Source organism: Apteryx rowi, unplaced genomic scaffold, assembly GCF_003343035.1.
Source record: "Apteryx rowi isolate R43461 unplaced genomic scaffold, aptRow1 scaffold_382, whole genome shotgun sequence".
NCBI lineage: Eukaryota > Metazoa > Chordata > Aves > Apterygiformes > Apterygidae > Apteryx > Apteryx rowi.
This window is the reverse complement of record NW_020450330.1, coordinates 169,388-197,154: the sequence shown is the minus strand read 5'-3', so window position 1 is coordinate 197,154 and position 27,767 is coordinate 169,388. Positions and strand designations below refer to the sequence as shown.

The following is a 27,767-nucleotide window of genomic DNA, read 5'->3' as shown; positions in this document are numbered from 1 at the left end:
TTTGTCCACTGTATTATATTATTATTTATATTATCTGTAAATTCCTATCTTACAATTTCAAAAACAGATAAAATACATAAAGTTTACAAATTATATACTGAATAAAAGTTAATAACTGTTAGTGTAAAGGCAGACTGGGAAAAAAGGCATTTTCAAAATTTTCTTCCTTGTATATCTACATGTGGTAACAGTACTCTCTTTGCTCTGGTACCATAGTAGAAACAAGGGAGAAGATAGACAACATTCTTATATCGCATGAACAAAACCCCTCTATTTTTAGTGGTTCAAGGGATGGTATCTTTATGCAGTGCATTAGCTTAATAGCAAGAAGCAGTCTGCTTGCACAGGTGCAGTCTTTTGGATGAGGCATACAACTCAAATCTAATGGAGGTGTTGTCCTGACCATATTCCAGTTTGATTCATTACACTCTTTCTGTTTAATTTCCTTGCTAAATTTAACTTGGCACTTTTCTAAATTGCTCTAGTTATTAAATATCTACAGCATTTGGCTCTTCAGTTAGATTTTCATGTGTAATCAGCAAATAATAACTATCATTCAGAAAACTTCTATGCTGAAGAACAGATATTTTCAAACTAAAACGCTATCCTACTACCTACAAGTCCAATTAAGATAATGAAGAGCCAATAAAAGTTTCACTTTAAGAGAATAAAATGATCAAATTAGTTCTTCTTAAAGAAGAAATGTTTGTCATCTTTTCCTGAATGGTTCATCTGTTGGGAAGGAAAGAAAGGATGGGTATATACATATAGTTGAGTTTTAAAAGGACACTTGATTTAGCATTTCTAAATGTAGATATATTAAAAATCGTTATAAATAATACCAGAAGTTATTAGAATTGAAAGTTCATTAAAATATTACTTTCAAACTCAGAGATTATTAAAACGTTTTCTTTTTCAACATATCCTTTTTCTGTTGCTTTCATGCTGTAAAATGGTATTTTCAAATTATTTCTTATTAGCATTGTAATTAGATATATGTTTATGTAGATTAAAAATGATAAAAAAAGTGAATCTTATTATCAATATTGGGTTGTGGACACTCTTATGAGTTTCACAGTTATAAACCTATCTCTATAGTAACTCACCATAATTTCCTACATAAAAAACTAATAGTAGAATGGGACATACATATATTTTTAGTTACCTCAATGTGATAAATGATTTGTCCTTACACTGTCTATATTTGCTCTTTGCTTTATCCTCCCTCTTCCATCTGCTCATCATTTCCTCCTTGTTCATTTCTCTTAATGCTTGGTCATCACTGTAATCCCAGTTAAGTTTCTTCCATTACTTAGTTTCCACTCCCGTTACATGCTGTCCACTGTTCTCCTCTACTTGTATGAACAACCTGCAGTTAGACTTCCTTCCCCCCCCCTTTTATTTTTTTTAAGATCAGTTCAATTCCACTGACCGTATCTGGTCTTGCTTGTTAGCTGTGGTCTATGAAAGCTTTTCCTATTTCCTCTTCTGCTTGGTAGAAGAAATTTTTAAGGGAAGAAGTGTATTGCTTCCTTTTCTTTTCCAGATGGGTCAACAGATTCCCCAATCTTCTTAATTTGTAGGTGCAGCAGAAACAAGGGAAAGGATGAAACAACCTAATGATCTGTCAATTGTTTCAAGTCTGCCAGAAGTGCCTGCTGAATTCAAGTTTGATACCACTGCCTCAAAAACACGATGCTGCAGTAGTATGAACACTGGATGGAAAAAATTAACTATTTGGATTTGTAATAACATCTGTTCTGATTCCAGATTTTGCAGAATTAAATTAAAAAAATCACATCTTTCATTGATTAAAAAAGATTCAAAATACTCTGAATAAAAAAACACCATATGGTAAGTTAATTTTTATGACTAATATTGTATTTCCTCCTAGTCATTTGCATTTCTTTTTATACCACTGCAATGACTGCACAATCACAGACTACTAAATCTTATCATGACAGTAATAATAACAACAGTACACTTTTGTAACCATCTATTTTGAATAAATATAGTTTCCATTCTTTTCAGTAAGACAATAAATTAAGGCACAAATTTGAAATACAGCATTAAATATACATAAGTAAATATTTTTAATACTATGTTGCTCTCTGTCTCACAGTTGGGATTGATATATTTCTGTCTTTCAACTGTAAATTCTTAATAACAGTAACAATCTTAATATCTCAATTTTTATAAAATAACTTTGTACATATTTTGAGATATTATTTTATGTGCTGTTTAAAGAATCTACTTTTCTTCTTTACTACTCTACAGTTCCATTTCTAATGATCAGAGAATGAAATAACTCATTGCCTAAGGTAAGTAAGTACATTATCATTTTATATAAATAGTCAGTATCTAGGCTTTTCGGAATGATTCTCCAATACCCTTTTTTATAAGCAAAACACTGTGTTAAGCCTTTAAAATAATTCAGGACAACATATAATTGGGTAAGTGGAGGCCAAGTCAGACTGGTGGAGGAAATCCTCTCCTTACAATGTTATTCATGGAACAGATAAAAAGTACTACCTGTTCAGCATTTAACTTTGCTATTTGTTTAAAAATAACCACCGCTGATAGGACTTTCAGCATTAAATGCTGTTTGGTGTTACCTGTGCCAGGGAGAATTAAAAAAAATTAAATTTAATAATAATAAAAAAAACCCTCTTTCAAGTGGGGGCTGTTTGAGACATCAGGCCCAAATCAAACATTAAGTTCAGAATAGCTAAGTGAAATAAAGAGCATGATAATGAAATGCATAATAATTTGACCCTAAAATCAAAAAGCAGCCTGTGCACAATAGGATATCAATGTTGTCCGTTTGTTGCTTGCTTGCTTGGGATAGTAACTGGCTTATTATCCAGTTATAACTTAGGTCCGAACACCCCTCCCCCCCCAAATTTGCATTGTTTAGCTCTGGAGCCAAAAGGCAGGCTCAAAAATATATGTGGTCATATGTTTACTAGATAAACAGATCTTTCTAATTTATTTCTAACATTAGCATTCACTAGAAGAAATAATTTAACTTAAAGAAATCAATTATTTGATTTAAAGATTAGCATTCATTCCAATCCAGTGTTTTATCAACTGGTGTGCAATAGCTCGACTTGGCGGCACAAAGAAAGAACGCTGATTTCCTTTAATGATAACGTCCACGACCTGCAATAAATACAGATTTTTTTTTCTTTAGAAGTTAGTATTATAAATCATACAGAATCTAAGATTTTATGAATACAGGAATTATCATACTATGATAACCAGTCTACTGTTATTGTAACTATGACAGAGCTACTACCAGGTTCTCCAAGAGAGATGCAAAAAAACATACAGAAGGGATGTTATAAATGCTGACATCTGAGTTTAAATGTGCCTCAAAGCATACTTTCTTTCTAGTACAACTTTCGACACTGACTGTCTATATAATATTTAAGGATTTTGTAAAGCCTTTATTATGGTAAGGACCACCAGATGGTGCTCTACACTGCTTTTTACATTATTTTTTACATGCAACTTTTTGGTCTTGGAGGAATTATGTTTGCTGGTTTCCTGAAGCAGTAGCAAGCAACATGGGAGTACGCTTTTAGATAAGTGTATTTTTGAAGCACATTTATTCCCATCTCTATACCAATCTGCTGATGACTAGCTGCATTCAGAACTGATACTCATTTAAAATAGTAAGTGTTCTCAGGAATACACTGAGATTGTAGGTGACTAATTTTGCCTTCAAGATGACTTATTGAGTCACAACACTTGCAACAGCTAGGCAGAAGTATAGTGTTAAGAAGTTTAGCTCCTCAGTAGCTTGTGACGACAACCTGCATAGATTATGTTGTGTAAGCAATCTTTCCTTTTTCCTCTTGTAAACTTATACTGCTTTCTATGCCAGTCTTTTTTTCCCCCTCTTTTGTTTGACTATATTTTAAATATTCAAAAAAGCTAAGTTTAGAATTCCATATTAACGCACCATGAACCGTATTTAATTACTAGAGCATTAAACGACTACTGCATGGAAAAAAGATGTTAAAACAACTGAATTCCCAGAGTTTTAACCTAAACCTCCCCTGCCCCACCCCAAGAAATCTGATAGCATGCTTGTTTGGAGAACTCAAATGATGAATGCCATTAAATATTTCTTTCACCTAAATGCAAACAAAGAACAGGCTTGTGAAGTTAAGTGGGCTAAAATAATTGTAACTTACAGACCTCCTGAAAGGAAACAGTGAACAGCTAACATGGTAAAAATGTCATGAAATGGGCTTGAAACTGACCTAGTAGTTACCATGCTCCCTTACGAATATCCGCCTTTCTCTGGTTGCAATTTGCAATTGCAATATAATGCAATTACAGTATGATAAAATGAAGAATATACATGCTTATTCAACTTGCTGAAAAAAGTGAATATCTATTGTATGCCAGAACTGATACAGTCACAGACCAATCAATAGAAGAAGGAAATTAAATTGAACTTAACCTGTTCTCTAGTGAACCAGCGGGCATCCTCTATTTCTTTCTTGTCAACTTTAATTTCTGTAGACACCGCAACAGCTAAGCAACCAATCATTAGGGAGGAGGGCATTGGCCATGGCTGACAACAGACATACTGAACATGGCCAACTTTGACTCCAGCCTCCTCTTCTACTTCTCTTCGAACAGCATCTTCTATTGTTTCGCCTAATCAAAAAGGGCAAAGAACAAGAGGCTGATGAAAATACTCCAAGCAAGGATTACATCCTGTACTTTGAACTGACTCAAAAGATTTGAAACTGTCTTGAACTGCCTGAACTGATCTCAGGAACTGCCCTGAAATCTAGTTCACAGATCAGGGCACAGACCTTAAGCATGGGCTACAGAAGACTACTAAAGTCAAAGTAGCCACCAGAGCAGTATTTTTAAAATGGAACTTTGAAAATAAAGTACTATAACTTCTCCACCATAATGTTAATTTCCTGAATTGATAGTTTACTGTATGTGCAAGCTATTATTATTCCACCTAAAACTATAAAAATTGGGTAGGGAATGCACTGTTCTTTAAATGAATTTTGAAATACCAATCTGTTCATTTATAAAATAGCATTCTGTTAAGTTTTAGATTTTCAGTATGCCTATAATGGCATGTAATACAACTTGAAAATCAAGTATTTAAAATGACAACAGTAAGAAAACAGATACTACAGCAGACTTGCACACATTTCTGCACTGTGCCAGACTTACGGAGAGGTCAGGTTGGGGGAGTGAGAGGGGGGGAAGGAGCACACCATCACACAGACTCATTCTTTATTGTCTCAACACATGCACACAATTTTCCAAACTTAAAACTTCAATGGAAAGCTTTATGTCCATTTGCATGGACATCTGTATAGATGTATATGTGCAGTGATGATGGTCATAGGCTTACGTATCTATGCGTGTACTCTGTTGTAACCACTGATTAATGCAGGGTTCATTAAAGTAAACAATCCACACATCAGTACAGTGCTTTATTTGAAGATATTTTAAAAATTCTTTTAAGCAGTTCAAACAGGATCTGCAAGAACCAAAAGCTTTTATACAGATTACAACATACAGTGACGTTTCCATGTATTTCATTTTGTCCCATGAAAGAACTAGCCACTAATATAGCAAACTCTTTTCATCCAATTAGAAAACTAACTTCTGCATAAATGTCAATATTTGTGGATATTTTCTTCAGGTTTTTTAATTAATTGATAAACCAAAGAGTATTTTAGCTAACAAGAGAACTCCTAAGAGTTTGCTCAACTTAGCTGAGTCTTAGCTCAGCTAGGATCAGCTGATCAGAAGATAAGTTACTCTTAAATTTCAGTATTATGTAATTGAATTGAGTATCAGAGAGTAGTAAGTTGCAGGGAGGGGGTGAAAGAAAGGAGWGAAGAAATAAACCTCCTGAGTTCTTCCAAATGATATCTGAATCAGCTTATTCATGCAGGCACCATAATTCATTTTACACGATTACAGAATATAGTAACACCTTATACTCTAGCTGGTGAGTAAGATGTATTTAAAGATACAAGAATGTTTTACAAAGCATTCTGCACCTACTAATAATTTTAACTAATTGAAACTATTATTGCTGAACACAGCTAGGAAAATGTCCCTTTACTTCTTTTTCTGAAATGGTAATATTTCTGCTGCTCTTCCATATAATAGGTCATGCTTTAAACACTTCAGCACATGCTTAAGTATGAATCATTCAGTTTAACTCTTATTTTTTTCTATACTAAAACCCCTTGCTAAATATCATTAAAGAAAGGTTCTTACTTATGTTTTTATATAGTTTTTCAATTTAATTATATGATTTGAGAGCGCATACAAAAACTATTTTAAAATTATATATATTCAAGTTGACTTGTGCTTTTTTAAAAATAAAGTGCTGCGGAGGTTAGTACAGGTATATTTATTATAATAACTTATCTAACAGGAAGCCAAAACATCCATTTGACAAAACATAGAACAAATTTCTAAATTATTTTCAGTGTACAATACTTGCATGCAAGAAAAATCCTTTGATAAAGCAAAATGAAATTACTCACCAGGTTCTACAAATCCAGCAAGACAGGTAAACATTCCAGGAGGGAATCTTTTCTGCCTACCTAAAAGGCAGTGGTTCCCATCTGGATGGATGACTTGCATTATCACAACAGGATCTGTAAGGCACATGAAAGAAATATATTTCAGCTTTTTGGGGACTTAAAAACAGCAATAAACTTCAGCCAATTCAATATTAATGTGTGTAGACACAAATAAGATACCTTTAAGTGCTTGAAATCAAAATTGTATAGGTGCCCCAATGCAAGCTGTTATTTTATTTAGCCGTTGTTTTTTTCCTGCAAGATACCTATTCATTTATTTTTGCAACATACATGCTTAGTAGAAGCACTTTACTAGCCAAGGCTTGAAATTCAGGGCATAAATTACCTGCAACTGAAGCATACAACCTGATGAGAGTACCAACAATACTAACCTAGTTATACATCCAGCAGAGAGCAACAATTTCAGCAGCAAGCACAATTTACTATGACCTCTTCCATGCATATGCAGCCATAGGATGTACTTTTGACTGAAATGCACATTGAAAAGCTAGACACTCTTGTTAAAATGTAAATACTGACTAAACTTTCCACTTTTGCCTTTTTTGACTATTTCCATTCAATCTCTCATTTGATGTTGCATTTCTATCTGCTTTTTCATTTCTGGCCTTTTTATATTTCTTTTTCTTACTCCCTTAATATTTTCTTCTATTGGTATCATGGTTTTTGCTATTCATCTCTGCATAATGTTCATCCACCCTCCTCTTCCCTTTTTATTTTCATCAGATGATTAAGTATTCCAGTGTTTTGTGTTTAATTTTTTTCAACCTCTGCCTTTATACATTTTTTCTCTTGCTATCGTCTGTCTTCTTTTTTTGCCCAAAAGGTCAGGTTCTCTCTCTAAGAAGGTTTGACTCAGCAATCAATATAAGCAACACTTTCAAAGATTAGTGCCCTATTCAAAGGTGTCTGCCACATGCACAGTGTACAACTTCAGGTGTTGCTGCCTGTATACTTTTCTTTAAGAGGATCAGTAAAAATTACTGGTTCAGCAGTCTTTCCTATATAAACCCATTCCTTTTCTAACTTTGTTATGCTAGAGACTGTAAAGAAATAGCTACTAGTCATTTTACCAAGCTTCACTATAGTCCATGAGAGAGAAGAAAATGGCACAATTTTTTTTGATTAATAAAAAGGTGCATTGACAAGACATAACACAAAGCAAAGTCCAGAAATAAACACATACAACACCCAGAGTTACAACTGCAGAAGAAAAGAGAGGCCAGGATAGGGGAAGGAAAGGTGAGCAGATGGTCACCAAATGATGCAGGCAGGTAAGTTTTTTCCTTCCTTGTTTCCCCACTAATAGCACAGAAATTGTAATAACCTCTTTGGCAACACATTAACGAAAGGAGCTATAGAAGAACATATACAAGCATGTATTCTGGATAGAATTAAGCCATGTAGTTAGTGACTGACAAAAGTGACAGCCAGTGGAGGTGGTTAATGCAGTCAAAGCAGCACTTCAGGAAAATGACCATTGTATCAGAAATTTGATACAGTGCCAAAAAGGCTATTTCAAGCCCAGAAGGCTTGCAGTAGGTGAGACAACAATATGAAGAAAAAAGAATAAAATATGACCCTTTGTATTGTGAATATCTCATTTATGAGATATTTATATTTATATAACCACATCTAAGCAGCGTTATTGCATTGCAATAAAGACTGATATTGTCACAATATTTTTTGCCACAGGCTATGCCAAAAGAGAGAGAAGCCTGAACTACGTCATCCTAAATAGCACTGAGACACACACACTCTGTGGAGAGACAAGTATGTAAGACCTAGGAGAGAAGCAAATAGCTGAAATAACTAAAAAGAAATTGAGTTAAATGTATATAACAGTAAGGAAGTGGTTACAAATAAGATACTTTTCACCAAGTTTATCTTACAATATCCTCACCAACTCTTGGATATGAGGTGTTGTGAACACCATGGAGACTGGGACAATCTTCTTTCAAGCAAGTTTTCTTGTAACCCCCTTCTTCAATCTTGGTTGCACTCCCACATGTTGGGCAGAATTGGTAGCGGCTGTGCCATGCTAGAACAGATCTAGCCTGGGCTACTACTCCTGTAAAAGAATATATTGAATATACCTAAAATCAAATACTAATTTATTTAAGCTTTTAATATTATAGAATAAAGCACATATTAAAATTCAACATAAAAAAAAAAAGCAAGGCCATGGCTTAAACTGTCATCTACTATAAGAGAAGTTGAGCAATGTGGGTTATTTGGATGGTTTTTTTTTTTTTTTTTTTTTTAGTAGGCGAGCACATGCAATATAATGAAGTACTACATGGACACAGCCCAATTCATTTGCTCAGAAAAAAATTCATGGGATTTCCAGACCTACATACCCTGTTTCTCATTACCATTACTTCATCTGGATAGATCACACTGGGTATATCACACTGCTTCTAGTGGCTAGAATGATTATTTCAGAGCTACTACGTCTATCTTGACATAATAACGCATTGTTCCATTTAAACTTGAGGTGGAAGTCACTCTCTTGCTGYTTATCCTTCTGTAAGAGCAAAATTGTTGCAACAGCAATTGCTGCAATGTGTGTATACTGGAATTCATTCACTTTTGCAATCCTGACTTTGCAGTATTTACAATTAATTTTCAATATACAAATCTAATACTGTACTAGAGTACTTGTCTTATAGAGCCATTAAATTACAGGAAAGACCATGCAACTGCCAGTTAGGATAGGTGGGGAAACCCAAAATTTCATTTCTCCTTAAAGTTTCTATAAAACCTTCAAGCAAATCAGAAATCAATACAAAACTCCTGTGTGTTATTGCCAAGATATCATTAGTGTCCATACTTGCACTACATTGTAATACTTAAGGGCTGGTTTTGTCTCCTTTCTGTTGGCAGAGCACCAAGCAACAGGGTTGCAATGCTTTGGGTGCTACTATTGCTCACACTTTTTTCTTTTCAGGTAAGTATCCAACAAATTCTTATTAAGGACTTATCTTCATTTCCTGTATTGAAACTCAGTAATCAGAGGATTTTTTTTTTGTCGCTTTAGAACACATGCATATGCATTAATATTAAAATAGTATAATTTGTAAAACCATGATGATGAATGTATTTTATAATTTGTTACTTGTGATTGCAGATGTTAGTACTTTGCAACTGCATGTCTTCACAAAATCACTGATAAACATTTAAATTTAAACTAAAGTTTTTCTAATGCCACTGAAAATGCAAAATTCTGCTGCAGTAGTTGTCTTTGCACTACGCACCAGCAAATCTCAAAGCATAGCTTTCTGATGAGACATCTGATTGAAATTGCATTTTATACACCTTACCAGCTTCTTTTTCAGGCAACTGCAGTAGTGCAGGCACTGGTGGATGAAGAAAATAACAGTCTTCATGAGTCTGTTTAAATTTCTGAGCAGAAGTGGGATCTATGCTAAGAGCAAACCAAGCAATTAACCCATCCTCTTCGTCTTCTTTCAGAACTCTTCCATTGTGAGCAGCTGGCAGGTTCATGTGGAACTGAAGTTCAACTCCAAGAAAAATCAAGGTGACTTCTTCAGTCTGGTTCAGGTACTGCTTTACATCCTTGTGGTACAGCCTACAAAGCTTGACTTCTGGTTGCTGGGAACTCTCTATTCCTCCACCCAAAGTAACTAAAGGACTTAGATTGGAGAAAAGGATGTATACTGTAGTTGGATGTATTTGTTTTTTGCTTAGCCAGTTAAAATCTGTTCTTTTGTCGCTCCTTCTGTCCAGAAGTGTCATGCCAAAGTAATTTTCATACTCTTTCACTTCATTTGGCAGAAAAACAGGTCTCTCCCCACCCTTCACATTAGCCAACAAATTAGCTATGTGCTTGTACCCCCAAAATTTAGCAATGTCCAGAGCAGTCTGCCTTGATTTATTAACGATGGACCTGTCACACCTACAGAAACAGAACAGAGCAGTGGTTACCAGAGTAACTTTGTTTAAGAGTCCCAATGCTGTATTATTTTTACTTATGGCACAATACTGATACTATTAAGGTGCAGGATCTTTTAGAAATTCAGTCTATATTGGGGCACCTTTTAGGCTAACTATTTAGCATTATAGTAATAAAAAGCAGTCATACTTCACTTCCTTTTGCTAATGCTGGATCTCGTATTTAGACTGCACTCCGAATTAACTATCACTTACCAACATTCATGCTCTACTACAACAGCAATGAATTAATAAAAAACCCAGACATTGTGTGATGCAAAAAACAAACAAACAAAAAAAGAAAACCCTCAAGATCCTTTATAAGCAAGTGGAACTGTGAAAACCAGGTACAAGTCTCCCCTGAATAACCAGAAGATACAAAAAAGATACAAAAAAAAAAAGCAGTTTAACAAGCATTACTTTCTAGAAGGTACCCAAAGTGGTATCAAAAGACTTACAAGACAAGATTTTCTGTTAAATAAGAATTAAGGATATGGCCTGTGCTTAGTGGGAGAAGTTGCACTCTGAGAATTGTGGGGCACGAGCTGGTCCCTATAGGGATCACTCTCAATTACCAAAACACCTGCAAAATCAAAAATTTGGCAGTAACTTTTTAAACAAATACAGAGCATAGCTGTTTAATTTTGTGATGCCACTTTCTGGAAGTGATATCCTAATTTTGGGTGTTATTGTCTACTGTCAAAATATCCCTAAATTTCTTGAGCCTTTGATTTGCTAGCCTAAGGAGAGCAAAGGTTTGAGCCTACCATGTAGAAATCAATTTATGCCCTGTGAATGTTCCAGTTTGCTAAAAACACGGGAAGCCAAGATGCCAAAATGCTGTATTAAATCAAAATTTTTGGATAAAAATTACCAAACCTCAGAAAAAAAGCCACAGCACAAAGAAAATAGCCTCAGTAGCCCACTGTTTTTAAAACCATAAGAGGCCAATACGTTCATGTTGTTGATACACAGGTAACTAATATAGGCAAGACTGTTTTGACTTCAGATTTTATATTAAACTCAATAGTTTTTGACAGAATTTGAGTATACTTTACAAAAGCATTCAAGTTTTAATTTAAAAGTTTGTGGTGCTAAAGGAACTATTGTTGCCCAATTATCTTTTCAGATTAATTATCCTAACTGTAAAATCTTGCCTTATTTCCTGTTTAACTTCCTATCTTTCAGTCACTGAATTTTGTTGTGATTTTTCTTCTACTTTCTGCCTACTCAGGTATGCGCAGGCTGCGATCAAATTGCTGTTCAGTGTCCTCCACAGTGGTTTCRATTATTTAGATCACTAAGATCTTTTTTCCAGTCTTCAAACATTTCCTGTAGCTTTTCTCAAACATGGATGAATAAAAATATTGATATCCAGGATTAGTCTCTGGAATGTTATATAACATCACCTTCATAGTTCTATTGACATTCCCATTTATACATCCAGCAATGTATTAATCCAAATGATTATGATTAAGTATGACTAAAATTAGACTAAACAGGCCATAGAATCACATCAGCAACTGTATTCAAATTGCCTATAAAAACTGTCCTGAAAAGGACGTTTAGAAAAGGAGATTAATTCTTTTTTACAATAAGCAAAGTGGTAAAATCCCCAAAATCTCAAGGAGAAAGGTTCTTCAGTGAACACAAGATTTCAGTCCAAAAAATCTGGCATGTAGGTATTTTTCTGCTTGCTAGAATGTGCTGATTACAGGCCAAAATAGCAGTTCATCTGACACTCCATGCTGAGCCCCAGTAGAGGGTATATCATTTTGCTAGGAGAAGAAAAAGGGTGGGATGACCCCTAGAGCCTGTGGAATGCCATACTTGAGCTTACTCATACTCAGTTACATACTGAACTAATCTTGCTTGGTTCTGTAATTAGGGGTGCAGAAAGGAACAGATTGGTCTTGATTAATGTAGAGCTCAGCTGAACCAGAACACCTGACTCATGCTTCATTTTGAAATGTTTTCCACTTGAAACATTTGGATCCTCACTTTGTTCAGGATTTAGAAGAATCTTCTTTGGGGTCTCAAGCAGAGCTTTGAGGTATCATTTGCTTTTCTTCGGGATTTTGAAAAACTAGGACTATAGCTGCTGACTTCAAGACAGACAACAAGTATGATAATATAACTCTGGCAAGCTATGAAAATGCTTGGTGTGATACTGACAGAATTAAAAAACATAACAGTTCAGGGAGGAATGAAGAAGGGAATTGTCCAAAAAATAAGAGAAATGAAATTCAGCAACCAGTAACTTTAGTACTACTCAATTAAAGGGATGTCAGTCATGTCTTACTTCAATGGCCAGTAAGTCAGCAAATATATTTTCATTTTCATGTTATTGTCTGCACTATAACATAGATACAATTAAAGCTCAGAGAAAAAGACTAAGTGGAACAATCAAATATATCAACTTTAAACTCACTACAATGGTTGGAACAGGATATGAAATTTTTCCTGTTCTGTTGGTTTCTGAGAAGAGTGACAATATATCCTTGCAAATCACAGCAGTAATTTTAGAGAGGCTCATATCTTTTAAGTAGCAAACATGGAAAGCATGATAAAATTACAAAATCTAGTTATGAACCATCAGAGTAAAATTTTCTGAATTTTAAACCTGGAAATTCTTCCTCTATTTATTGGGTAAATTTACTTTTCTGATATAAAGATTAAATAGGCAGAAAGGGATTCAGGTCAGAGTTCTTCAACGGGATCCACTAAACAGCTTACCCTTCTTCAAGAAGAATTTGCACAACCTCAAAATGTCCATTTCTGGCACCATACATCAAGGCAGTCCAGCCATTCTCTGCAGTTGCATTGAGAAGCGATGGAGAATGACTGAGCAATGTTTTCAATCTGACTGTATCTCCCACAGCAGCAAAATTATGCAGCTCAGAAATCATGTCCTGCTTGAGGGTCTTTTCAAAGTCTGCCATTGTCTCAACTAAGTTAAAAAAGAAAACAGAAATATCTGAGAACAAATTTACCATTGGCAAAAGGATTTTAAAAAGTAAATTAAGCTTAATGCTATGCAGCTAATCCAACACTGCCACCAAAACTATGGATACAACAGTCAAATTCTTGTAATTAGCATGAAATTTTTACTCCCAACCAAATACAGTTCCACACATCTCCAAATATGGGTTAAAATTTTACTCCAATCATTAAAATCAATTTTAAAGATGACTTAAGGAGAGAAAGATTTTACAATGAAAATGAAGCTTGTTCAAAGTGAAAAGCATGTTTGGATTTCAGATTAAACAAACAATCAAGACAAAACCTCTGAACAACAGAAAATCCCACGCTACAAAACGAGTATTTTAACAGTGAAAAATCTGCATTACAGTGTATTTCCTTAAATGTTTTTAACAAAAGCCGCCTACGGTGAGCGGCGTCCTTCTCCCACTGCCACGTCCTGGCAGCTGAAATGCGCGTTACAGCGCGCACATCCCTGTAGCACGTCAAGGACTGACACGAGTCTCTGTACCAGGGGCAGAGCAACAGAACCTGCTGCTTAAAACCTAGTTTCCGTTAAAAAAAAAAAAAATCCTTTTTCAGCAGTGATGCGTTCTCCGCTATATGAACACTTTGGGGGGGGAGCGGGGGAGATCAGTTTTCTATATTGCAGCCGCCACGGGGCAGGAGCCTGTAAGGGTCCGCGCGGCCGTTACCCGGGCCGCCCGCCCAGAGCCGCCCGCGGGGGAGGCCGGCGCAGGCGCGGGGGGAGGGGCGGCCCCCACCCCGCTCCGCTCCCGCCTCCGGCCCGAGTCCCCCCGCGGCCGCCCGCTCCCAGCCCGCCTCCCCTCCGCTCCCCTTGGGCGGCCGCGGGGGCCCGCAGCGGCGCGGCAGGCGGGGGCGGGCAAGCCGTGGCGGTGCAACAGTCAGGGCCCAGGGCGCGAGGGGGCGGTGGGCCCGGTCCGGGGGCGCACGGGCGTGAGCCGCGGGCGGGGGGCAGCCCGCACCCGGCGGGGGGACCGGCGGGGGCACCCGGCGGGCTCCCTGTTACCGTGAGGGAGATCGGGCGCAGCAGGCGGCGCGGCGCCCTGACTCCGCACGCACTTCCGTCGGGCCGCGCCGCCCTTCCCCCCCTCGCGGCCGCGGCTTGCCCGCCCCCTCGCGGGCCGTGGCGGCAGCGGTGGCAGGAAGGGGCGCCCGGCGGGAAATGGCGCCCGGGGCCGCCGCGCAGCTCGGCCCGGCCCTCGCTACCTGGCCGCCGGCTCGGCGGGGACGAGGCCTGCGGCCGGCGAGAGACCCCGCCGGGCCGGGCCGGGCAGGGAGGCCGAGCCGCTGCCGCCGCCGCTGCGGGTGGAAATCCAGTCACAGGCATTACAAGTGATCACTTGAGTCGTGTTGTCAAGTAGGTCAACTTGCTGGACAGACTGAAGAACAAAGAGGCCTTTTGTCTTCCAGGCAGCAAATTTTATAGTTAGAAAAAGCAGTCAAAAGCCCCCCCCCCGCTTCACCTGACTAGGGGAAGCCAAACCAGGTGACAATAGAGCATGCAAGTACTTTCCTGTAAGAAAAGTAGATGTAAAGGAAGCTGGCTAAAACTGGAACAAATCAGATGTCACGGCAGGGGAGAACAGCTAGCAGGGAAATTAGAGTGGTTATAAAGAAAGCCRGATGATAGCTGTGACAGAAGTGGTACTGCTAGCCTAACCGAGGGAAATCAAGGACATACTAGTCCTAGAGAAACGAGCATGGGACTGTTCCAGTTTGTCTCTGGTGAGCACTTACCATGCTTTGTGCTTGATTTATTAAAAAATTCTAAACCTTAGTCTAGAACCAGATGTTCTAAAGTCCTGATGCCAGTCTTGAAGTTCTAGAGAATAAAAATACAATTGCACAATTTTTTTAAAATCTTATTGCTTGAAAAAACGTAACAATACTTGGGATTATTTTATTTGCCTTTGGATTTTTGAGTTTTGTGGAATCATCAGATTTCTTCAACATCAGATATCTTTAAAATCATAAGAACCAGACAATTCTTGTATAAACTACTTTCAAATCTGTAATAAAATACCACATATTTGCAGTATTGAGTGGAAAGGAAGAGAGAAACTGTGACTGGGTCCTGTCAGTCCCAGTGCTGGCTCAACTGCTTAGTCTGTCTTGTGAAGTGCTTGATAGAAAAGCATAACCTTAAATTATGGAGTTCTAAAATTTAGGTTATTAATTTTTGCAGCATTTTTTAAAATAGTCACTGTTAATTGTCAAACATTATAGTAAATGGTTTGCTGAACATATAACACTGGAATATATGAATCTATCACGTGGCATTTATAAGTACTTGATAAGCAAGCTTTAAAGTCTGTTCTGTATGTGTTCTTAAGTTATGTATTTTTATTAAAGCATCCTCAGCAGAGGCTCAACCACATGGGATAAAACTCCCTACGGAAAAAAATCTGGTGCAAAGCAGTGAATGTGCACAGAGACTTGTTAAGAGTATTCTTCCAGATAGGGACAAATAAAAAGTGTGAGAGATATGACTTTAATTTTTTTTTCTCAGCTGGAAACTATCTAGCCATACTGTATATGATTTGGGTCATGTATCTCTAAATAATAGTTTCCATCTGGTGGAGGGCTGTCACCAATACTTCAATAGCCAATGCCCAAGCAGATGTAGTTATTCAATCATTCTTTCTTCCTGTGAGGATTAATGGCTGAAGAAGGAAATAATTTCCTCAGTGTAATCGACATTTAAAGCCACAAATCTATTTCTTATCTTTTTTTGGTAATGTCTTATATCTGCCACCTGTGAAATTATGACAATTCAGCCTTACATCCTGGTCTGGGTAATGAAGTCCCTGATCTGCTGTAGGTGGGCTAAAGCAGTCTTTGTGTTCAGGCAGCTGAAGCTTTTCTTGTAGTGTATCACAGAAAATTGTTTGCTTGACTGACTCATGGTACTCTGTTAACAGCTTTGAAACTTGCTTTCCCTGCGTCTGAAAGTCAAGAATGAGACAGCATCCTAAACAGAAGACTAGGAGAGAAGCTAAACTGAAATGTGGATGTTTTGGGAGTCAGAAAGGAAACTTATGAGTTGCAGTTTCTACAAGGTGAAGTATGTGCAGTCTCCTAATATTCTTAGTCAAGGTAATGAGATATATGCAAGTTGTTTATTTATAAGCTATATATACACAAAAATCTGGTGCTGTAGCAGATCAGGAAGTTACTGTATCCTGGCTACGTGGTGAAACAAATGCTATAGACTAGAAGATCAGGAATGGTTTGAGGAGCTTTTTATTATATTCAGTGTTTCTTTTTGCAGTACCTTTATTATCCATGACATGTACAGTGTGAAAGGGAGTTTCAGTTGGGTGTCTAACTGAACCATTTCATACTTCAATTAATCTATTAGATTCTTTTTTCTTGTAATAGACTTATGTTTTTTAAAGGTTAAAAATCATGTACTCATGTCAGTGGTACTTTTTTATGTTGCTAGAAATCTTGTTTTTTGTCTTAGAATCAAGTAATCTGTTGCAATATGAAACTTCTTCAGTATTGGTTGTTTGTGTGACCCAGTACCTGACCAGATTCTTTGCTTTAACCTCCACTTTTGAACAAAACTGGAGTATGTAGGCTTTGTGCTCTATTCATAAGGCCTGTGAAATCTTCTTTTACAGGGTATTAGTGCTATCAGAATGTTTCCTCCCTCCACTTCTTTCCTGCTAATTTTCCTCCAAGAAGCTATGTACATGCTAGATCCTAGGAAAACTTCTCCTGGTTCTGCCCCTCTGAAGGAAGAGTCACTTTGGAGGACTCCTGCTTGTGAACTTCAAAGTGATGATTTTTTTTTTTCCCTTGGACAATAACCTATTTGGAAGGAGGAGTTCTTGTTCTTAATTTTCCCAGTATCTTCTACCTGTTGTAGAAGTGCAATGCGAAGTGAATAACTTTTTTTTTTTTAGTTGATTTTATAAGCCATTTTGGAAGAACAATTTTCCTGAAATAGAACAAAGTTCACATTGTTTAAAAAACATTTATTTTGATGAGTTCAAATTAATTGTTACAGAAATCTAATTACACTCCTACCAACAGTCAGGTGACTTGTTCCCCCCCCCCCCATACTTATGACACGTTGTATGAAACACAACATTAATGGTACCTCTCTCAAGTTATCATTATAAAAATAATATAGTGACCCTTGCTGTAAAAAGAAAAGCTAATGCAGTGGTCGGAGTGGTGCTGGCCTTTGGAGTGCCACGGTTCTTGATTTCTTGAACTTGGAAAAAAAGTATAGATACTGGCTAGTATAGCCTTTGACCTGACAGGGTCTGTTAGCCCTTTAGTAAGGGTGAGCATTCTTAAGGTGTATTTTAAGGCATTCTTAAGGTATATTTTTAAGGCTTCTGGAGTTTGAGTGAGATTGTACCCTGATCCTGAAAGAGACTCTGGTGGGTCTGTATTGATAGTGACTAATGATAGTCTTTTCAAAATGCTTGCTGATTAGTGCAGACAGCAAACAAGGGAGTAATATTTGAATGCCCTGATGTCCTATTCATTTTGTGCTGCAGCTCGTAGAAAAAATTGAATACGCTGTAAAGAAGGCACCTAAAGTGCCATTGGGAGCACTGCGGTGTGTGGGCCCTGTTACTGTTAGAAGTGCCTGCAAGGAGTGAGACAACATTGCTCATAGTTAGCCTAAAAGATGGCAAAATGATAGCACTAATGGGAGAGAAGCAGTCTGAAGAGAAGTGAAGATCCCCAGTAGTTTCATAACTTTATCTGCAAAAGTCTAGTGATATGCTGTTACTACCAAAACAGGGCTATTTCATTACTGTGGAAAAGTTGAAGAAGAGAACTCTCTGAGCTAGAAACTAATGAAAGTTTAGGCTCTACCACAGCAGGTAGCTGTTCTGGGATTCTCAATGCTTGAAGGGTAAAAATATCTTGAAGAAACTTAATGTGAGTGCTTTGAACTTCTTCTGTCTGAGAAGGATAAGATGTATATATGGAAAATAACGTCTGACTGTATGACTTGTGGCTCTGCCTCATTCAACATTCTTAGAAGCAGTATCTTTGGGATTTTATTACTTAAGAATCTCAAAGCCTGTGTGTCTCTCCCAAGGTAGTAGTTAGAAGACTGCAAAAATAAAGGGCAATATGGACTACTGAGTCTGGAATGGATAGCTTGTGTTTCATTAATACTCTCACACCTCAAATGCAAGGAACTAGTGTTTTTCTGTGGTGGGTCAGGGTAATCGGACCTCATTGTGAGATGCAAATGCTTTGATACCTGGCTGTTAAGCCTGAGAACTTAGATGCCTACCAGCACCTGAATGTTTCCAGAGTTGTGCAGCAGTGGACAGATCATTCTGAGGACCTAACCCTAACTATCCTTTTTTTAAAGGGACACTTGTCAATCTCAGAGGTATTTTTTTTTTGTTCAACTTATTCATCAGTGACCTGAATGAAGGGACAGAGTGCTCCCTCAGCAAGTTTGCTGATGATACAAAACTGGCAGCAGTGGCTGATACACCAGAAGGCTGTGCTGCCATTCAGAGAGACCTGGAGAGCTGGGTGGAGAGGAACTTTGTGAAGTTCAACAAAGGCAAGTGCAAATTCCTAGGGAGGAATAACCCCATGCGCCAGGACAGGTTGGGGGCTGACCTGCTGGAAAGCAGCTCTGCACAGAAGGACCTGGGAGTGCTGGTGGACACCAAGTTAAGCATGAGGCAGCAGTGTGCCCTTGTGGCCAAGAAGGCCAATGGTATCCTGGGGTGCATCAGGAAGAGTGTTGCCAGCAGGTCAAGGGAGGTGATCCTCCCCCTCTACTCAGCCCTGCTGAGGCCACATCTGGAGTGCTGCGTCCAGTTCTGGGCTCCCCAGTATGAGAGAGACATGGCACTACTGGAACAAGTCCAGCAGAGGGCTACTCGGATGATTAGGGGACTGGAGCATCTCTCTTATGAGGAAAGGCTGAGAAAGCTGGGCCTGTTCAGTCTGCAGAAGAGAAGACTGAGAGGGGATCAAGGTATACAAATATCTTAAGGGAGGGTGTCAAGAGGATGGGGCCAGACTCTTTTCAGTGGTGCCCAGCGACAGGACGCAAGGCAACAGGCACAAACTGAAATGTAGGAAGTTCTATCTGAACATGAGGAAAAACTTCTTCACTGTGAGGGTGTCAGAGCCCTGGAACAGGTTGCCCAGAGAGGTTGTGGAGTCTCCTTCTCTGGAGATATTCAAAACCCACCTGGACGTGATCCTGTGCAATGTGCTCTAGGTGACCCTGCTTGAGCCCCAGGGGGATTGGATTAGATGGTCTCCAGAGGTCCCTTCCAACCTCAACCACTCTGATTCTGTGATTTACCTCCCTGTACCCTGATGCCATTAAGGAGACATTGCATCTAAGGAAGACATGAGCTATGTGGAAATCAACAGTACACAAGAGCAAATAAAATGTAACTGTTACATATTTGTGTGATGTGTCTTTAGTAGGATGATCTGCCTTTTTAAAATCCTAATGAGTCTTGGGCTGACTGACCGTGTTAGTGGCCTCACTTAGATATCAGCTCCACCTGGGCAAGCAACAGCTGTAAGGAAATGAGCTAACAGCACAGTTCTGGGGAGGAAGGAAGTGTGGCTTTTTTTTTTTCTTTTTCTACTGAGATTGGCTTTGGAATAAAAGAGGAGGTGTAGGAATAAGGAATCTTTGTTTGTGAAGCCTATGCGGGCAGGAATGCTAGATCTGGTCTAAGTTACCTTTTGAGTCTTTTTATTTGAATTGATAAACTCTACTGAGGGAAGTGTCCAAAAAAACGCTTTAGTAGCTATTAGTTCTTTCTGGACTAGGGGAACTAACTTGATTACTTGCATTATTTTTGATACATCTAACTGTTTTTGTGTGTTAGACAGTATTAAAAAGGAGAATCTGGATTGATCGCATCTTAGTGCAGTGGCTCAGAGTTGGGGCTATATTACACGCAGAAAAAACTTGTTTTGATGTTATTCAGACTCATGCTAAAATTGTAGCAATGTCATATAAGGTCTGCTTGTTCATCATTTGGGCCTGTACTGCATTCTTATCACTTAATTTCAACATGCTTTACAAAGGCTCTGTTTTCCCAAGGGTTACTGTGTTAGGTGAAGATTAAAAGGGATCTTTCCTTGTAAGTTTTTCATTGGAAGGGAAATAAAGCAAGACAGTGGATACGTGAAAGGAATGTGTTGCCAAACACTTTGGTTTATGTACAATGCATTATAATGGATTGATCTTTTAACACTTCGGCTTCAAATCAAAATTATAATGCATACATAGCATATCTTAGGGATGGTTAGGCTGTTATGAAGTAAGCGGAAATCAGTATTATCTGCCTAGAATTCTTGAATTGTGATTGTAACATGCAGAATAATCCTCTTAGTTGTTTCTAACCATGGCTTTGGCACAATCTAAGTAGGTTTATTTCCAAAAGACTCCCTGAGAACTGATTCTTGCTGGGACAAACCCTGCAGGACTTGATTTAAAGTCCTTTGATACAAATATGAATCTCTTCATGCTGAAGAGTTTGAATCAGATTRGGTGGGAATTTTCACTGTGTTATAGGGAAGACTTGCAGCAAAGCGTATGCATTCTGTGAAATTCTCTCAATGTATTCTTTCTATCAACTAAACTGTATGAACAGAAAGTTTTCTTTGATTGTGGTACAACTGTAATATATGCTGTGCTTGACAAGAAAAAAGGAATAGAGCAGTACCCCGCTACCTGCTGAGGATGTGTTCCTGAAAAGTGAGTTATTAGTGATATAATGGTTAGTGAAGTGTTTTTTCTCCAAACAATTAATGTAATAGAGGCGGGGGGTGCATGCAGGAACTTAAGAAATGCGCACAACTTAAATATGCAGGGATAGTTTGCATGGTGTGAAGGATGGAAAGGCAGGAGCTGGATCGTCAGGACCGTCAGCTGGGGGAGGTGTTAGCTTTTTGGGAAGTGGCTTCTCAGAGTGGATCACTATTCCAAAAGGTCTTAGCTGCTTCCTCTGAGAGTGAACACTAGCCATTTTTCTGTCCTTCAGCTTGGTTAACTTCACTGATCTTGATTCATCTGAGAAAGATGATGACAGTAAAAGTGTAACCGTTCGGGAAGAGACGAGAACATTTACAGAATGGTGAAGTGCTGGACTCCTCRGATCCTAAAAGATTGTGACCAGGCTACAATCGTGGGAAAGAAGTAGTATCCTAAGAGCTGAGACAGGAAGTAGGCTATGGCAAGATTATTATGTGTACTTTGACTGGCTGACAGTTGGAGACTGGTTAGTTTCTCCAAATTATTCTTGTGCTTTCTCCCTATTCTAATTTTGATACTGTTTGTTAAGGACTGGTATGTAACTCATTGCTTATGAATGTGTAAGCGTGGCTCCCTGAGTACTAGCAGAGTAATTTACTTTTTCAGGTTTTTGAGTGCGGGCAAAGTTGGTGTTTGAGTTGTTTAATAAGAGTAGTTTAATAATTTGTCACTGTCTGGCAGACTAAAATGCTTCCTAGATATAAGTGAAATCATCTTTGCAGCAATCCTGAGGTGAAGGGACTCCTATTATTTTATTCTACAGACTGGTAGCTGAGGCATTGAGTTAATATTAAAAGCATCTAATAGGGTGTGAGGTTTTTTTTTTTCCCCCCCTTCTCCTTGAAACAAGCTACGTGATAGTAATTGTGTAAGTTCAAAGGATGATTCCCCTTAAATGCAAGAGAAGAAGAGAATGTTGAGAACTTCTGTAACTGACATCCCTTTGTCTCAAGTGAATACTGAGAAAATGAGGAAAACTCTTTTTAGTAGTTTTGGGGAAACAGTAGACTTTTGGTGACTTTCCAGGTATCCCTGAGAAATGGTGGAGCAAACATAGGAATAAAAATTGAGCTTCCTAAAGCAGCCTCAGCTGCCTTCATCATGAAGCTGTTCTTTATCTATCTGCTTTAATTCTCTGCCTTGGTCATATACAGCTATTTCCAAATTAAAAGAGGCAGAAAACATGCATGTGTGTGGTGGRTTGTTTTTTTTCCTTTTCAAAACGAAACTTCATTTCATTTCCAGGATGTAGAGAATGGACGCAGACTATAACAAAGATACTACTATAAAAAAACATGCGAGCATGTCATTGGAGTCTTGTCATCATCTGTATTATGAATTCAGGTGGCACAAATCATAATTTTGACTTTTTCTAATTTTAGAGTGATTTAACTTGCAATCTTAAAGTCTTATGACAGGGTTTTTGTTTATTTTGGGATTTTGTATGTGTATATGTGAAACTCATGAAAGTTCAGTGTACTCTTTCTTTGGAGGAGAGGAAAAGAAAAGCTGTTAAAGCTGAAGAAGCTGTTGACATTTTAAAGAACATTTAAAAACATTGTTGAAACAGTCTATCTTAAAGACCATATTTTGGCTTCCCCTCATCTTGTTGTGCTAAATTACATTTGTACATTTAATTTATAGGACAAATTGCTATGTTTGTTTATTCACTTCCGACTTTAATTGGCCCTTTGTGCAGTTTACTACTGTTTATGGCAGCTTTAACTTCTAGCCACAGTTAGCATCTCTCAACAAGCTGCCCAGCCAGAGATAATTTTGCTGAGGTTCGCGCTTGAGTTTCTCCTGCGGGTTCACCTAAAAATCATTCCAAGGGCAGTGGATGGCAGGATTGCAGGTGCAGAGGGTGTAGGACTGACTGCCACTGATGACCCTTCTCAGGCATGCTTCTTGAGCATGATTTTGAACTTTCCATACAGGCCTGCTATGCACTGGTGAAGTGTTCCAAATGCGCTTCTTGGAAGAGAAAAATGGTGATGTGCATTATTAGTAAAAATTCAACTGTTAAGATGCTGACAAGTGGAGTTCAGAATGTTTTGTGGTTTATTCTGTTTTTTACCCATATAACTCGCTGAGCATTATGAACAACCAGCTTCCTCTTTGGGACTTCTGCCAATTGGACTATAACAGGGCTGTGTATTTGTCTGTAGGGCATTTTACACATGCAAAAGAATGTAAATTCATTGAAGAACTGAGAATTTTCTTTTAGTGAATTTATTTTAAAATAATTGATTTAAAAAAATTGCATATTTGTAATTTTTATTGAGCAACTACAGTGTATACAAGAAGTATGGTACTTGATATTTATGTGTGTGTACGTCTCCCTCTAGTGGCTAATGCAGGGTCTGTACATCCTATCACTTTAACAGGTGAGGCATCTTCCTTCGATTGAAATGTTAGAGTATGCTACTTACATGTTGACAATCTATTTCTGCTTAAATTTTTTTCTGCACTTACATCCATGATTTTGTGTAGGAGAGGAATTGTTAATCTATATTTTTATTGACTTTATAAAATAAAAGTTTTTACATTTTCCATTAGTCTTCTATGTCTGCATGTAGGAAGTTCTGGGCCCTTCTATGATACTAATGCAAAGTCAGTGTATGCTAATGAACTTTTTTAGTATACTTTTGTGGTAAGAAGTGAATTACGTCTCCTCTGCCCGTTTGTTTCTGGTCTATCTCATCATATGACTTCATGAGGTAGTCAAGCATATGGCCCTCTAAGTCTGCCCAGTAATAGGAAGAAGATAGGACAAACCTAGAGAAAACGTGTAGTATGAGAAATATTGTGTCTGAATTGCAATCTTTCAAAGTTTTCATAAAATGTCAGTGGATCTTTAATATTCTGCTTTGAAATGAAATTGTCTTGCAAGTTTTAGTAGATGACAAATTATTATGGTTATCAGTAAATAGAATTTAAGAGGCTCCTAATGGTTGCATCAGTTAGAGAAGGAAAAGAAATGTTTAGCAAGTCACTGTTTTACAGATGGTCAGTCTTTCAGTAGAGCTTACCTACTGTACCTTGAAATATCGGACTTTATCAACTGTGGCCTTTGGTAATCTATGTTTTAAATGAAAGCACACTCTTTCCAAATCAATATAATGAATTGATTTGTACACATTTCAAGCAAGACTGCTTTTGCTGGATTTTGGTATTGAATGTGTGCTGCAGTTAAAGCATCTTTTCTGTGTAATTAAATCTATATTTGTTGCTTTCTTCATTGAGTTGAAACTGAGTTTAAAAGGCTGAAATGTAAGTTAAAGCAAAAAATATGCAAATATATTATTATTATTATTATTATTATTATTTTTTTAAGATACTGAGGTATTGCTCTTTTCCTCTGTGAAATATAACATATGGGAAAGTGGAGTATGCTGTGTTTTGATTTAAGATATTTGAGTTGTTTTAACTAAATATCTGGAAAAAATGATAAAAAGTTGTATTTAAGGCATTTCAAGGTGCTCCCAGAAACACTTAATTGCTTTGAATCAGCGCCTCTTGGTTTTTATCCTTTTCATTATTGGTGTTTTTGGTCAGGCAAAGAGCATGTCTGCACTGCCTTCTAGGTGCTTCTGAGGTTTTATTAGCCAAAAACTAGCACTGTTCCAGCCAGAGTGCTATTACATGAACTAGCTGGTGTAAAGCTGTGGTGTGACCTGACCGTAGAGCCTATGTGATAGTATGATGCTATGCATGTTGCTGTATATATTGAAGTAATGGTTTAGACATTTGATGGGTTTGAATGTTGATGCCTATATGTGTAAAAGGAATCAGAGCAACAAATAGTGTACATAAATCAGTGGGAAAATTAATGGCCAGTCATACAGTTTTGTCAGGGTGTGGACAAGTTCGGGGAGACGTTACAAATGTGATTAATGGTTCACTGTCACGAGTTAGCAGCAAGGCCTGAGAGCCTCAGTCGATAGAGGGTGTTCATGAGACTAGGTGCAACACAAACCAACAGATGAGTCTAGTTTCTAAAGAGCTTAAAACAAACACCCCACCCAGATAAAAGGATTGACATGTAAACAAATCAGTTTTTGACATTATGTATGTGGTAGTTCAATTTTATAACAAAATACATGGTTCCCAATACGAAAGGTAAGTACTGTATTTACCTGATTTTTGTTTACAAAATACAATCATTTGTCAAGGACATGGGTATATGCACAATGTAGAAAAACTGATGTTTTTCTCACCTCCTACAGAGCTAGCAAAATGGCCTGCAAGGCAGGGGAGCATAATGTGTGAGTGTGTGTGTTTGTGTGTATATGTGTATATACATAAAATAACATGCATTGAGTGTAGCTAACAGTTCTGAAATACTGGTCATCTGTAGTTTAATGTCACTATCTTAATGTGTATAGAAACTGTACAGTACCCTGAGCTTTTGTTTGAATTAGTCTTTCTTTGTAAATGCTAAGTTATGTTTTGTTTTTGAAATGTCAGTTTAGATGGTTTGTTTAATTAAAAACTGACATAAAACAATATTTGCTAGGGAAAGCCTTTCTATTCCAGTTGTACTATGGAGAGCCATTTGCAAAAGATGGGAGAGGAAAAGTATCAGGATAAAACCAAGTTAATGTACCCTATTAATGTTCTCATAATCTCTAGTTAGGTTTAAAACAGCTGAAGAAATTTAAGTTAGGAATTTGCATTGATGATAACAAGACTGTGGAAGATGTTCTGAAAGAGGTGAGGTGCTTGGTAGTATATTGGTATAAAAACTAATTACTAAATGTTTATTTTACAGAAACTAAATAAAATTGCTACACAGCAAAGAGAAGTGACCAGATAAGTTGCTGAAATAAAAATTCCACTTGTGTGCCTAAGTTTATATGTTAAATTTTCCATATACGTATAGGTTTAAACATATTTCAACACTCAGAAGAGGGCAGAGATTGCAGTTAACTTTTAGAATTATAGCATGTACATGAGTAAAACTCATTTTCAGGTACGTAAAGTCATTATGCAGTAATACCAAACTGTAGCTTTAACAATATTAATACACATGCTGTTTGTTTAAAAATGTTCCCCTACCTTATGCTACAAAACCAGTTAATTCTGTCCGTGTTGCCATGTATGTATAAAATCTTGCTCCATTCTTGTTTAACACTATTCGGTGTAGCATGTCTGTTTGACTGTGACCTACCTGTAAACTAGTATTAACTTCTTGGGAACTATGCTACTTACAGAACCTTATATAACAGAAACTCTATATAAATGCTTGAGTTGGTATGCATTGGTTTTAAGTAATCTACGTTAACTGTTGTAAAGCCAATGTTGTAGCTGAGTTAATCAGTTGTTACAGGGAACACAGATTTATTCCAAATAAAGAATGGGTTTAATTTTATTTTTGGAAACAGTTCAAGTGTTACACATTCCTGAATGAAATACACTTACAAAAACTGTTGCACACAATTCATGATACTGATTGTTTGAAAGACTGGTAATTGCATAAAACAGATACACTGGCTGTGCCAAAGTCAGCACAGTCTTTCTTTACTGAAGTGTCAAGCGTGCGTGTGCCTGTCAACTGATTTTGAGTACTTAGCACCGCTAAAACTAAGCCTTTGTGTCCTAAATCCTGTTCCTATAAACTAACAGCACAGCACGACTACTTATAATTTAGTAGGATGTATTCTCTTTGTTTTGGTGTGATGGTTTACAGAAGTTACAAGATTTCTCCCATCTCAGAGTGCATCTGACATAGGCGTGCTATAGACCGGCTGCAAGCTTTTCTGTGTATCCTTTGGTAGGCACCCCCTTACCCTCTGAAAGACACCTTATGCCTCTGGCTTGGGGTGAGGACATACCCGCTCTGCATACCTTCATCTACTTGGAAGCAGTAATTTGAATTGTGCTTTTATTGCTTTTATCTCATCCAGAATCCTGATTTTGCTTAAAACTGCTCTCTAAAGCACACTCATGGGTTTTCTCTGAGTATGTTTAGAATTAGTCCTTCTTGGGTGGTAAGTATAGATTCTTTTTGCTGCTTATTTTCTCTAACTTTTGGACTTCTTTATTATTTCCTTGTGTTCTAGTTATGTCAGAAAATCCAGACAGTTTGGCTATCTAATTCACCTACAATAAAGATTCTGTTCAGTGATGGTATTGGGCAAACTACATTAAAATTGTGCTAAATTAAGGGATATTGTAGTGTGTATGTGTTGGGCTTTGAGATTTCAAGTGACTAAGAGAGTCCTTTTTGGATTATATATAGGTAAATATTGTGTTAATGTAGAGATGGCATGGGGTGACCTTCATTACAATAGAATTCTTATGAAAGCACACACCACCTGCATGGTAATACCATTGTGATGATCTCCTCAAACTGTTAATACCTTGATTAAAAATTCTTCTCATAAATGTGTTCAGCTCTTGTATGACAT

General features: G+C 37.6%; 1 protein-coding gene and 1 long non-coding RNA gene across 8 annotated transcripts in view; one reads left to right on the top strand and one right to left on the bottom strand.

Moving 5' to 3' along the window:
• Positions 1-27,767, top strand: part of LOC112970157 — a 75,661-nt gene that overhangs the window by 43,117 nt on the left and 4,777 nt on the right. For 4 of the 6 annotated variants that reach the window (XR_003254912.1, XR_003254908.1, XR_003254909.1 and 1 more), the window contains 6 exons: positions 1,584-1,706; positions 2,278-2,321; positions 8,304-8,381; positions 9,495-9,558; positions 10,083-10,172; positions 11,797-12,051. This is a non-coding gene — a long non-coding RNA (uncharacterized LOC112970157). Of the gene's footprint in view, positions 1-1,583; positions 1,707-1,838; positions 1,855-2,277; positions 2,322-8,303; positions 8,382-9,494; positions 9,559-10,082; positions 10,173-11,796; positions 12,052-16,489; positions 16,628-27,767 lie in introns of those variants that run through there. The other 2 variants (XR_003254910.1, XR_003254913.1) reach the window with 2 other exon arrangements.
• On the bottom strand, positions 1,865-14,628 carry NUDT12 (nudix hydrolase 12). Of its 2 annotated transcripts, none has more exons than XM_026074241.1 (7): positions 14,575-14,628; positions 13,299-13,512; positions 9,932-10,527; positions 8,512-8,679; positions 6,552-6,665; positions 4,475-4,674; positions 1,865-3,162 (listed from the first exon to the last, which is right to left on the bottom strand). In XM_026074241.1, the coding sequence occupies exons 2-7, from the start codon at positions 13,502-13,504 to the stop codon at positions 3,052-3,054; spliced, it is 1,395 nt and encodes a 464-aa protein (XP_025930026.1). In that variant the 5' UTR covers positions 13,505-13,512; positions 14,575-14,628; the 3' UTR covers positions 1,865-3,051. The 2 variants fall into 2 exon arrangements, with proteins under 2 accessions (XP_025930026.1, XP_025930025.1); XM_026074240.1 differs by having other exon boundaries at positions 13,299-14,089; positions 14,575-14,592.